The sequence below is a fragment of the Balaenoptera musculus genome, chromosome 18, assembly GCF_009873245.2.
Source record: "Balaenoptera musculus isolate JJ_BM4_2016_0621 chromosome 18, mBalMus1.pri.v3, whole genome shotgun sequence".
Lineage (NCBI taxonomy): Eukaryota > Metazoa > Chordata > Mammalia > Artiodactyla > Balaenopteridae > Balaenoptera > Balaenoptera musculus.
In genome coordinates this window covers 77,764,580-77,777,899 of record NC_045802.1, presented here as the reverse complement: position 1 = coordinate 77,777,899, position 13,320 = coordinate 77,764,580, and the positions used below count along the sequence as shown (strand labels likewise).

Sequence of the window (13,320 nt, the reverse complement as noted above, 5' to 3'; positions counted from 1 at the left end):
GCCGAGCGTCAGAAATGAAAGCTCCTGGTGCATGGCCTCAGCTCCGACGGCGTCCTGCCTCTGAAGGTAAAACTCCGGCCCTGGGTACACAGCACGGAACACGAAGCTCTCAAGATATTTTTATTTTTTCTCATCGGGTGGCCATGGCATAACGTATTTCAACAGCCGTTCCCCCGCTGCCCCATTTCTTTCAGAGATTCCCTCCCATCTTCACTTGGTCCCCAGCACGCACCTCAGTCCTCAGTTTCTTCGTCTTCTGGTATGGCCAGTGCTGCGGGATGAAGAACAAAATAAAAAGAAGTGGCTTTTGAATGGAATGCTCGGCCACCCCAGGGGAATTTCTTCAAGGCCTGTGAACACAGCTACATGGCACACACTTGGCCATGATTCACTCCAAAGCAAGTCTGGTGGCGGGGTGTCTCTGCTGTCCCGAGTCTCTCCACTCATTCCCGGGGGAGGAGCATCTGCACCTCTCCCCGCAGGGGGCACCCCGAGAAGGTGCGCGCCGGGCCCGCACATCCGCCAGGGGCCCCGTCCAGGTCCCTGAAGACGTCGGGGCAGGCCGTTCACTGCTCCAGGAAAGCCACGCCTTGTGACCCGTGATACCAAGAGCCCTAGACGGAGTTCCCGCACGAACATGGCCCAGGGCAGAGCCGATCACTGAGGACACTCTTCTCTAACCTGCCAGGGGCTCCGGCCAAAGGCCGCCTAAGAGGGTGAGTGACCAGGCAAGCAACTGGGCTTCCTGGAAACCAGAGCAGCGGGGAGACACTTCACAGCTGCAGGCGCCGCAGAAGGAGACGCTCTCACGCCGCCAGCCAGCGCCTGGGCTGCGGCTCAGCCGGCACTCCTGCTGCCCACGCCCCGGCAGGATGTGTCTGCGGGGACACGGAGGGCAGGAGAGGGAAGGCGATGTTTCCAGGAGGGAATGGCCTTGTGGACGGGAAGCCCGTGCTGAGGGCAGAATCCGCCTTGCAAACCCGCCCCTCCCAGCTGGAGAAGATAGACTTTTGTCCAAACTAAAAAACAAGTATAACTTGCAGAAGGGCTGACATGGCTGTTGAGTGTCTTCACCAGAGGAGACCGCCGAGGAAGTAAAGCTGGCCATCCCCGCCGCCTTACCCTCCTCCCTACCGCTCTCCGGGCTCTTGTGCGACGGCTCTGTGCTCGGGGCCTTCGACCCCGCCGGCCGCTCGCCCGAGGGCACCATTTCCACTGTAGCGCTGGACTTGGAGGACAAAGGTACCTCTGTAGGGACTTCCTTTTCTCTCCTACTCTCTTGGACAACTCTGATGGAAAGAGAGTTTTTATCACAATCAGAGAAATTAAGGGTGGAAAACGCTATGGGCCGCCCAGCCCTCCGCCAGGACGTGCCCCTAAAAACACAGGCTTCATGATCATGAATGTGTATTTGCCAAGATAAATGCTTTGTCTTAATAGTCTTCGTTTTTGTTTCTTACACGTGCTCTAAACAGACTCGGCACGTGGCACCCCGGCTTCCCAGGACAGAACAGGGAGCGTCACGTGCAGGTCACAGCCAGGCCCGTCCATCTAGACACCACCCGGCACCACTCGGAGGAGGACAGCGGTTTTCCTCCTTGTTGGATGCAGTGACTCAACTAATCTCAGTGGCTTTTGTTCCTGTCACCGGTGCCAGGGCCCCGCATGATGGCTGGACTCCAGTCCCGCCCGTGGACCACAGGTGACTGCCAGGGCCTGGTGAGTCCTCACCACTGCCACCGCCCGGGGACTCGGGTCTGAGCACACAGCTGCATCACGACCATCACAGGCTGAAGGACAGGGCAGCCTGGGTGTGGACCAGCGGCCGGGGCTCTGCAGACCCAGCGCTCGCTGGCCGTGAGGCTGAGGCGGGACGAGCCAACCTGGAGATGTCAGGTGTCCTTCGATGCCCCTGGCATTGCTATCAAGAGCGCCGGGGACATAGGCTGGTCCCCCCAGCGGGCTCGCGTCCACAGAGGGCCCTCCTCGTCCCCCATGGCAAGGCTGGGGAGCCTCCCGCCCGCACCATCGAGTTCCTCTCCCTCTCGGGTCTGCAGGTGAGGCTCAGAGAACGAAAGCACTGACCTGTAAATGATGGTGATGATAAAGGCCCCGGCGATGATCACGATCAAGGCGGAAAACACTTGCACATAAGCTGGAAAGCGATTTCAGTTCATCATTTGGACCCAGGTCCATCCCCAAAGGGATGCTTCCCGGAGTCGGCCACGCCCTCCACCTGCCCCTGAGGCCCAGCTCCGCCCTGAGCACCCGCCTCTCCACCTTCTCCCCCCGGAAACACGTCCAGGATCCAAGCCACTCGCAGAGGGAAGAAGGCTCCACCTGCAGGCCCTCAGGGCGGCCCGTGGCTCCCAGAGGACCCCGGGGACAGCTGTGGGGAGAGGCTCCCTGGTCTGTCTGTCCTCCAGAAAGAGCAGCACGCGGCCTCCTTGCCTCCTGTGCCCGGGCCCGCGCCCTGCCCCCGGCTCCCTGGAAATGGTCCCTCAATACTCAGGTCAATTGTCCCAAAATATTAGGAGATGATTTTGGGTGACCAATCCCGCAGGTCTGATGTCAAATTTCATGGACTGAGCTCTCCTTTATTAGCGAGGGGTGTGCACTGCCCCAAATTGCTCACGTCTTCTCAAAACCCACCCCCGACAGAAGAACCTGAGCCTTTCAAGGTGTCCCAGGGGCAACCGCTACCCTGGCGCTTCCCTGTGCGGGAGCATGCATTGGGGTCAATTCCTGGCCCCTCTCCACGCCGGGGAAGGAGGAGCTGGGCGAGCCCCCCAAGCCTTCCCCAGGGCTTCCCCACCGCAGGGGCCTCGCGGCGCCCAGGCTCACAGGCGGGCCTGGGGACCAGCCTCCCACGAGGACTGATGGTGGGCCTCCACCCGCCGGCCGGCTCAGCACTCGGGTGACCGAGGGGCGGCACCCACGGCTCCTGAGGCCCGGCGGTTCTGCGTGAGCGCTGCTGCACTCAGTGATCAGACGGCCTTCCGCCCCGGTCCCACCCTCCACGTTCCCTTCATCAGGCTCACGCCAGGACTTGAAAGGAGCGAACGCGAGCACGCCTGCCAGCACGGCGCCAGGAGGAGCTCGTGCACGGTGACACTTGCTGGGCCACCGGCATTGCTGGCCTCTCTCCGACTGCCCTTCCGCCCTTTCAAAGGAAGGCAACCGGCGGGCTTGCAAGCGCCGACCTCGAGTGACGTGATTTGCTTCAATTCCCTTACTTCTTCCTCCCTCTGAACCGTTTCACCTTAACCAGTAATAACATCATCAGACAGAGTGTCCCCGCTTAGGGCAGTGCTCTCCTGGGGCTGTGATGACGGAGGGGCGCCACCACTGGGCAGCTCGAAACCACGGAGGCGTATCGGCTCACAGCCTGGAGGCCAGAAGCCCAAGGCCAAGGTGACGGCAGAGCCATGCTCCCTCTGAAGGTTCTGGGGGGTGGAGGTGGGGATCCTTCCTGCTTCTTCCAGCTCCTGTGGCTCCCGGCTACCCCAGGCATGTGGGCGCATCACCCCACCTCTGACTCCGTCATCACACGACCGCTGTCCCTGTGTGTCTGCCTTCACAGAGCATTCTCCCTGAGTCTGTGTCTCCCGAGTCTGTGTCTCTGCGTCTCCTCTTATAAGACACCAGTCATGTTGGAACAAGGGCCCACCTCCTCCAGGATGACCCCATCTTAACTCATCACATCCAAACAAGGTCACACAACAGGCACTGGAGGCTAGGGCTTCAGCATCTCTCCTCGGGGGACACAGTCCAACCCAGAACAGAAGGTAAGCGATGGTTGTAGAGAAAGCTGCCTCCCAGGACGCGAGGATGACTCCAGTGGGACCTGCACTGGCTAATCTGCAGGGGCTCTGGCAGTCGTGGGGGGCACGGGGGTCCTCGATGTGGGGCTGAAGTCAGAAAACTGAAAGGGGTTGAAGCCAAATAGCTCAGCGATGGAAACGCAGATGCTGTTTCCTGGAACTGCTGGTGCTCAGCGAGCAGAGGCTGGGTATACGGCAGGCGCTCACGCTCGGGAGTTCACAGGGAGAGGGCGGGGTTGGGGGGAGACCTGGGGCTGGATACAGTCTGCCTCCCCGCAACGGTGACCGAATTAGGAAACTTCCTGTTGGAGGCTCTTTCCGATCGGTTGGCTTCTTTCTTTCCATGAGGCCTTTCCCGTGGAAATGCGTGCACCTGGGTTCACCTCCGAATCTCCAGGGCCTCCGAGATGCCTCCAGTGATTCTCGCCTCCTGGAATTTACACCGTGGTGTAGACGCTTCTGCGGTGTATGGGGCTGACCTCTGAACCAGGGGCACTGCAGGGGGACGTGACCCCCAAGGCGAGGTCAGAGTCACCGTGGCTCCTACTCTGCTCTTTCGCCGCTCGCTGGCTGTGGGGAAGACCGTCTCATGTAGAAGGACGTGCAGGCAGACTTGTGACAAGGTGAGACCCACGGGGCAGATGGTGCAGCCCCAGGCCGGCCTCGGACGACTGGCGCAGCCTCCTGAAATCTTGACTACAATTCCCATGAGTCACCTGAGCCCAAACCACCCAGCTAAGCCCCTAAGTTGTTGCCTGAGGCCACTGGGTTTTGGGTCATCTGTCACATGGCGATAGATAACTAATATAGGGGGTCCTAGGCCTTGACACAAAGTACGCTTTAACGATGTTGAATGAATGGAATTGAAACAAACAAAGTACGAATTAGGAGCTTTTAAGGGACAAGAAGGCAACCCACGAATTCTTGACTTCCAAGGAGTGTATATTCCTTAGTGTGGTTTTGTGTCCTGGTTCGTGAAAGAAATTCAGAATCTGTATGTAAGTGAATCCCTGTTAGTGAGACACACATATTTAGTCAATGATTTAGTTTTCTATTGTCAGCATGTCTTCTACATCTTTACATGTGCGAGTACTTTTTGTTCTTGAGGTCAAGCTCCTGAAGGCAGAGACTGAATCTCAATGATTCTCTCTGCACAGTCTCTGGCCAGCACGCTATTTGTTACAAGCAATATGTGTGGTTTATCATAAAACACATACTATGATTGATCACTCAGAAACAACAGCAACTGAAGGAATATCTTGGCAAGTCCTCCCCCAAATACAGTTAAACAAAAGTTTTGAAATCGTCTCAGCAAGTCCCATGAAGAAACTGAAGTCAAACACTTAGAAGAAATGACAGGTTAAATACTGTACCCTACAATCAAGACTGAGGAATGAAAGCAAGTCATCCTCTTTGAATTCCCAATTCTTTCTCAAAGATCTAATGCTAATTCCCCAAGTTCATGTTCCTAATAATACAGATTATGCCACAACACAATGTGCACTTCAAACCAGCCAATTTAAGAAGTTGGTGAAAGGTTTTCATAACATGGAATTACATGCACAAAGAACTCATAATACCCTGTCACCGAATACTACAACTTACACAGTACAAAGGTTCGCTCGCCGTCTTGAATGAGAAGGATGTCAAAGAAATGAAAAATAATTTGAGGGCACAGTGAGAACCCAAATGCAGGGCTCACTGCCCAAACTCTTCCCACAGATGGCCCAACCTCTTGAGCTCTAAAGAAGTCTGAAGAAAATGCCTAGCTCACACAACTCATTTATTATAACTGAAAGAGTGGAAAAAGGATTAATACTCGCCTCCATGCAAAAATGACATACCCACTTACAGAACAATGAGCCCTCTGCAAGGACAAAAATTCTTCAGTTTGTGTTCTTTTCTGGGTTCCTTAAGGACACTAATAATTAAGGTGCTATAAAGAATAAGGTTCATTTTTCAAATAAGTGACAGGCATCAGGTGATTGTTCTAATTTAAATGATGTCTGAAATACTAACATTTACAAAATGGCCAACTCCCACAATAAAACTCTGATGAGAAGATGATCAAGGGATGGGACAGATGAAAAATAAAGAAAAAGCAGCAGCAGCAGCTTGGATTTCTGTTCCTTTGCTGGCTGCATTCTTCCTTGAATGATCCATTTCACTGCTTTATGCTGTTAGGGCTCCATTTCATTAGGACGTGAGTAAATTGGGATAATTAATGGCCAAAGACTATGCCCTGGCCTGTAACTTGACCTGGGAATTGAATGCCTTTTGCCTCTTTATATGTAGAAGATTGAAGGAACAAACTCACATACCCTTTGGATGTTAAAGTTTCCTGATTTGAGGAGCCCCATGCGGTAAACGTCTCAGAAAAATTAAGTTGCATACGTGCCTAGGACACCAGAGTCCTCTGAGAAGCAAAGCTCCGTGATGGAAATGAAGTGAGCCAGATTAATCATCGGCTGCTCTCCAAATAGTGATATGTGTGTGCGTCCAACCGCTAAAACCACAAAGCAACAAAAGGATGACAAGTGCAAAAAGCAGCAACTTATGGCCAAACCACCACTCAGTGCCATGAAGTCAGCTTCAGGAGTACCTGTCACATCCCCCAGTGAACGAGCGGCTGGGAGGCAGCAATGTGATGGGTCATTCAACAATGGAAGACCTGAGACTCATCTAGCTCTCTCGAGTAAGATGCCATGGGTTTTACAATGAGATAGACGGAGGAGAATGAACTCCTTTTAAAAAAAAAAAGCACTATGTCTTGTGGTACCTCTCTCACTACCCCACTGTGTACAACTGGACTAGAGGTACATTAAAGCCCTAAATTAACTTTCAGGGTGACATCAGAAAAAACGGCAGAGCAGGAGCCCCTGCCCCAAAATACCCTCCTTCAGAAAAGCAATGAGAACAAGGGCCAAAATTGCGGTAATAAACTTTTTCAAAACTTTGGAAATTAACCAAAATCTTTATAAAGCAATACCCCTTTACACCTTCCCCCAAATTATCTACAGATTGAACACAATCCCTATCAAAATGCCAGATGGCTTTTTGCAGAAATTGACAAGGGATCCTAGAATTCATATGGAAATTCAAAGGACCCATAATAACTTAATCTTGAAAATACAACAAAATTGGAGGACTCACATTTCAGTACTTATTACAAGGCTACAGTGATCAAAGCCTGGCTGTGCTGATTAAAGATAGACACATAGATCAATGGGATGGAATTGAGAGTCTAGAAATAAACCCTCACGCTTAGGAGCAATTGATTTCAACAAGGCTGTGGAGACAATTCAGTGGAGAACAGTCTTATCAACAAATGGTTCTGGGAAAACTGGACATCTGTAGAAGAACAAAGTTGTACCCCTGCCTCACACCACATACAAAAATGAACACAAAGTGGATCAAAGACGGAAATGTATGAGACAAAACTACACAACCCTTAGAAGATATCCTAAATGTAAATCTTTGTGACCTTGAATTAGACAATAGTTTCTTAGATAAAAACCCCCAAAGCACAAGCAACCAAAGAACAAATAGATAAACTGGACATCATCAAAACTGAAAGTTTTTGTGCTTCAAAGGACGCTATCAAGAAAGTGAAAAGAAAGTCAACAGATTTGGGAGAATGTATTTGAAATCATATATCTGAAAAGGGTCTACGAGAATATATGAATAGCCCTTACAACTCCACGATAAAAAGATAATTAACCCAGTTCAAAACTGAGCAAAGGATTTTAATAGACTTTTCTCCAGAGAAGATACACAAACAGTCAATAAGTGCATGAAAATAAGCTTGTCATTACTCGTTAGGGAAATACAAATCAAAATGACAATGAAATATAACTTCACACCCATTACAATGCGTATAATCAAAAAGACGGATGAAAAGTGTTGGTGAGAATATGGAGAAACTGGAACCCTCATATGCCGCTGGTTTAGACTGTAAAATGGTGCAGCCACTTGGAAACTAGTTTGACATTTCCTCAAAATTTTAAAATAGTTAATATATGGTCCAGAATTGAGAACATGTTCATGCAGAATCTGTGTGCATTTGTTCATAATAGCTTCATTCATAATAGCTAAAAAGTGGAAACAACCCAAATGCCCATCAACAGACAAATGATAAACAAAATGTGGTCCATCCAGGCAATGGAATACTATTCAGTCATAAAAAGGAATGAAGTACTGACACATGGTACATCATAGATGAACCCTGAAAACATTATGTAAGTGAAAGAAGCCAGACACAAAAGGCCACCCCATATGGTATGACTCCATGTATATGAAATGTTCAGAACAGGTAGATCCATAGACACAGATTGGTGGTTACAAGGGACTGGAGGGGGAGGGGAATAGGGTGATGGTTCAATGGGTGCAGGTTTCTTTTGGGGATAATGAAAATGTTCTGGAATTTATAGTGTATAACTTTGTGAATATACTAAAAGTCACTGAATTATACACTTTAAAAGGGTGAATTTTACGGCATGAGAATTCTATCTCAGTAAAAATAACAACCAAAGGAGGTAACTTCCAATTGCTTCTATCTTCAGGTACAGGGGAAGGGGTGTGGGATCCTAGGGGTGCTGGGGTCCCTGAAGGTGGCAGGTGGGATGAGTAAGGAGATCTGGTCCCAAGTCTTCTAACTCAAGATCTGAAGGAGAAATTGTCACCAGAAAATCCTCCCAGCTATGAGGAGTGTTCGTTGTGGCCTCTTCTCTGCCTCTTTTTGAGCTAAACTGACTCCGCTTTGGCCCTACACACCAAATCTCCACCATAAAGGAAGACACTGCGCTCCCTTGGCTGAACCCGGATCTTGCCGATGCTTTAGCTTCTTGTTTTGCTCAGAATATCACTTCTTGAAGGAGCTGGCGGAAGGTTTTGAGTCTGTGGGATGGGGCTGCCCCGAGGGTAATGTTTCTGACTTCCCGTGTCTAGGAACGAGAAGGCAGGCCTTGGGGGTGGGCGGCTGAGCCCAGCTGGGACCGCAGAGGAGAAACAAGGGAAGAAGAAATCCCAGAAAGTCACAGGACACAGCTGCGCCCTTGACCCCTGAGGGGTGAGGGCGGAGGAGGGTACAGGACACATTTCTCAGAGCATTGGAGCTGAGGGTCCATGGCCAGCTTTCTGTATCTGGGGACACGTTCCTCCTCCCTGGTGAGGTCTCCTGCAGGCTGCCCTGTTCCAGGGATGTGTTTACCCCTTCCCCAAAGTCCTAGAGCCCTCACCCCCGTATCTAAAAGGGATGCATACAGGGCAAGGAAAAGCATCAACCGTCAAGTAGAATTTGAGTGTCTGGAAATACTAATTTAGACAATTCCAGAGGCAGAAGTGTGGGGAAGTATCCAGAAAGCGTCGTTAGGGCATCCCTTCTGGGCCAGGAGACCCAGCTCACCTCCTCCTCCCCCCTCGCCCCTCCTGCTGCCCTCTGAGTCCTGGGTGCCTCCCTTGCTGTCTGACTGGGAGAGCCCGGCCTCCCCCCCAGCTCGGGCCCCCTCCCGATCCCAGACCCCCCTACTAGTTCCACCTCCCCAGGCGCATCCTGGGCTTCAGGGACCGGCAGCCAAGCTCAGTGTCAGGTCTATGTTTCATCCTGACCCCAGCTGGGGGTCTGTCCTGGGTCCTCAGGGCTCCAGCTCCCGCCTGGGTCAGGCCTCCCCTCGCGCACAGCCGCAGGGGCCCCGCCCCGAGCCAGCTGCTTTTGCAGAACCGTCTCCTCCAACCCAGGCTTCTACACTCTCTCGCCCCCCCAGGATGGAGGGATCTCAAATAAGCCTCTTCAACAGCACGTCTGGCCCACCCGGGAGTGGACTTTTTCCGGTGGCTGAAGTCCCAGGCCCAGGCCCTCAGAGCCGTCTCTCCTGCAGCTGCACTGAGCAGGGCGATGTGACCACGGAACAAAGAAAGAGGCCCAAACAGCAACGGAGACCCGGGAGAGGGAAGCAGGCCGTTCTTGGCCTGCGTGGCTTTGTCCGCCAAGGCGGGCCTGGCTGGATACTTACTGGGAATAGCCTTCTCATAGCAGATGCCTTTATAAAAGCAGCACCCGAGTTCCTGGCACCGATCTCTGGTGACGTTGTAGTCACATATGTCGTACAGAGGGATGTCGCACACTGCAAAGCAGACACACACGGACGTTACCCCGATGCACAGCCCCCTCTGACTCGAAGGAACGCGGGGCAGGGAGGGGGAGCTCGCGGGTTTGCGTGGTGGGTTTTGTTACAGTTTTCATTATGCCTCATACACTTCTCACTTTGAAACTCAGATCTGGAATGAATTAGATTTCTGACCACGACAATGTCAAGTTGATGACACACACAGAATAATGCACAGTCCCCCAGTGATTAAGGAGATAACGCATCCTGGCGGAGAGCTCGCCGGGCTCAGCGCTCCACAAAGGAATTGGGAAACAAAGACCTAATACAATGGGTGTTTGGGAGTTCGGGCAGTAACATGTTCTTAATCCACATTTAAGCGCAGACTGAGTTAAAATGACCAACATGAGGATTATTTCAGAATTTAAAAGTCGAATCGAAAGGACAGAAAGTATAGTGCCAGGAAGGCACGTGCCTTGCAGCGGAGGGCGAAGGACCGCAGGGTCTCAGCTCTGAGCAGGTGCCCATCAGCAGTAAACACGGTCTCCCCGGGCGGGCGCGGAGCAGGGCCCACCCTTTCCTGAGTCTCCAGGGAACGCCGTCTTCCTCGGGTCGGTGGGGGGAGTTTGGTCTCTCAGACTGTGGGATTCCAGGGAAACCCGCCGCCCTCCCATGCCCTTTCCTCCATGTCCCAGGACACCCCTACTCCAGGTGCGCCCCATCCTGTCTCCTCGGCCTCCCCGTCGTGGGGCCTGTGCTGCGGAGGCCACCGCTGCAGACAGAAGGCTGGACAGAGTTGGGGACGCCCTGCAGCTGGAGCCTGGGAGCCAGAGCCGGCCCGCTGGCCCGGGGCGGGCAGGGCTGTGCTGGCTCCCGGGCTGTGGTCGCCATGGTCGCCGAGGTCTCGGGCGAGGGCTCGGTCCCTGCAGACTGTGAGGGGACGTGAGCTGTGCTGGGTTTTGCTTCAAGTGTGTCAGGGCTGCAAGGAGCCCCCTCGGGGATTTCTCCAAGTTCTATCTCCTTCGATTGTTCCAGCAGCCCCTCTTCAGAGACCCTCCTCACGCCCGCCAGTGTTAGAGGTGAGGGAGTGAAGGTGAAGCCAGCGTGGGGAGGAAGGGCTTGACCCGGGGACCTGGCCGTGCGGCCTGTGCTCTCCGCTGTTGACCTACTGTGCACCTCTGTCCACCCTGCCTGTCGGTCTAAAGCCAACGTTGATTCCCTCACAGAGGGGCCGTGAAAATTGCAATCGTTTCTGCGAAAGCGCCCTACAAACTGTAAAGCGCCGCACAGACCATTTGGGTTATTTCTGCAGAGTGGCTCATAAGGAAAAGGGGGGCTCGAGAAGCAGCACGGCAGCCGGCCCTGTGCCCCTGGACCGCGGGGCATCCCACACCCATTATACCCTTGTCGGGGTCCTCTTGGGTTCCTGAATCCATGGCGCTTCCCAGACCCGAGCTTCCAGGTGGAAGGGACACCCGGCACCCGGACGGCCCCTCAGAGCCCCTGCATGGCCTGGCCCGGCTGCGACGGCCCCGTGGGTCCCCTCCTCACCTCCTTCCCCTGGTTTGGCTTCTGCAGTCCAGGAGGCCTGGACCCTTGTGCCCAGACAAGTGACACGTGGGTTTGGACCTGAGCCCAGCACGTGACGCGGGTCTCAGATGTGAGAGGGGCACGTGTCCCGCGTGGCTGCATCAGGGCTCCCCAGACAGACCAGGGCGCAGGGTCAGGGCACCGGAGGGTGTCAGGGTGCCCGGGTCCCCGGGAGAGAGCCTCCCACTGGGGGAAATTCCCTTGGGACCTCCCTGGGAAACCACGTGTGCTTTTAGGCATTTTTCTTCACGTCAGGTTTCCGCGGAGCGTTTCTTCCGGGAAGCGAGCACCTGGGGAGGCTCCCTGGGCCCCGCCGGCGCGGTGGCGCCCACCCCCAGCTGGGCCCTCCTTCCTGGGAACCTCTGTGTGACCCCATCTCGGCCCCATGACCACGCTGCCCTCTCCTCCCCACCCTGCTGCCCTCCACCTGGCCCGGTGTCCGAGGCCCCGGATCCCTGGGTCACTCGGGGGCGCGTCCCTCCGAGGGGTCCCTGGACGGGTGACTTGACGGAGAGAGAGGGCAGCGGTGGGGCAGTGTGGGTGCGAAGCTGCGGGACTGCCAGGCAGAACTGGACCCGCAGACGACCCCTCAAGGGCTGCGTGTCCCGGCCCCCGAGGCCCCGCCCCGTCCCCTCCGCACAGGACGTGTTCCCACGGGACACACACGGCCCTCCCCCGCTTCCCGCTCGGCCCCCGCGCACCCTCCCGCCGCCCCTGCGCCGGGCCTCGTGGCTGGGAAAGCACAGCCTCCCCGGAGCCCCGCGCGGCCCGGCCTGTTACCGGCAAATGTCTTCAGGAGGTGCGAGGGGGACTTCTTGAATTCTGGAGCGTATCTCATCGCAGCAGCTGAAGGACAGCCAGGGGGTCAAGGGAACCTGGGGGAGACAGCAGTCAGCACAGGGGACCCGGAGGCCGGGCCGCAGCGCAGTTTGCGCCAGGGAGGGAGGAGGCCGGGCGGGCCCGTCCCCGGCTGAGCTCCAGCCACACAGCTCACGGTCACGCTCACGCGGATGGCAGCTCTCGGATCAAACAAGAGGCCGGCCGCCGCCTCCCCCCCACTGCTCCTGGCCAGTGGAAGGCCCGCCCCGCGGCTGTGATGTCACACAGGCCCCGCGGCATCACACAGGGGGCCCGGCCAGGGGTGGAGGCCGCCAGCCTCCAGACCCCGCAGCCCAGCCCCTTTCCCTAGCGACGCCCACCCCGTCGGCCGGCCAGGCTCATCCTCAGAACCGGGCCCAGCGAGGCTGAGGCAGCAGTAAGTGCCCAGGCCCTGGGGTGAGGCAGGCCTGCCTGGTGAATCTGAGAACCGGGAGGACCCGGCGCGGCTCGAGGGAAGGCAGGCAGAGGAGAGGCGACGGAGGCCAAAGCACGAGCACGCGTGTGGGTGGCGTGGGGGGCTTTGGCCTTCACGCCGAGGGAAGTCGGGCGTCAGGACAGGCTTCTGCGCAGAGGGAAGGTGAATTACGTCTTAACAGCATCACCCTGGCTGTGCTGAAACAGACTCTAAGCAGGCGTGAGTGAGCTTGGGGATAACGCGATGAGGTAGGAGGAAATTAGAGGGGGGACCGGGGTCGGGGCCGGTCGAGTGCTTTCCGTGTGTCCTTTTAATTAGAGTCAGCGACTGGTAGCCCGATGGACGCAGTGAGAGGGGAGGCCAGGCTGGACAGGTGGACACTGGGCCCCGGGGGTGTGTGTGGGGGGGATGGGGGCAGAGAGGGGAGGGGAGGAGACAGGACTGCTCAGGCCCAGCGGGTGATGGTGACGAGAGGAGAGGGCAAGGGGGGAAGCCGAGGGCGGACCGG

At 55.2% G+C, this 13,320-nt stretch overlaps 1 protein-coding gene across 1 annotated transcript; it reads right to left on the bottom strand.

The window, feature by feature from the left end:
* Window positions 1-233: 233 nt before the first annotated feature.
* On the bottom strand, window positions 234-12,387 carry TEX29 (testis expressed 29). Its single transcript, XM_036831903.1, has 5 exons — window positions 12,299-12,387; window positions 9,836-9,946; window positions 2,086-2,155; window positions 1,123-1,289; window positions 234-271 (listed from the first exon to the last, which is right to left on the bottom strand). Exons 1-5 carry the CDS (start codon window positions 12,354-12,356, stop codon window positions 234-236), a joined length of 444 nt encoding a protein of 147 aa, XP_036687798.1. The 5' UTR covers window positions 12,357-12,387.
* Between the last annotated feature and the right edge of the window lie 933 nt (window positions 12,388-13,320).

Bases quoted from the DNA above. Each gene is read 5' to 3' on its own strand.
- TEX29 (XM_036831903.1), bottom strand. From the start codon at position 12,356: ATGAGATACGCTCCAGAATTCAAGAAGTCCCCCTCGCACCTCCTGAAG. The intron at 2,156-9,835 runs GTAAGTATCCAG...ATCGCTTTCCAG, and splicing joins CTATGAGAAGGCTATTCCCA to CTTATGTGCAAGTGTTTTCC. The intron at 1,290-2,085 runs GTCAGTGCTTTC...TCTTTCCATCAG, and splicing joins ATCATCACCATCATTTACAG to AGTTGTCCAAGAGAGTAGGA.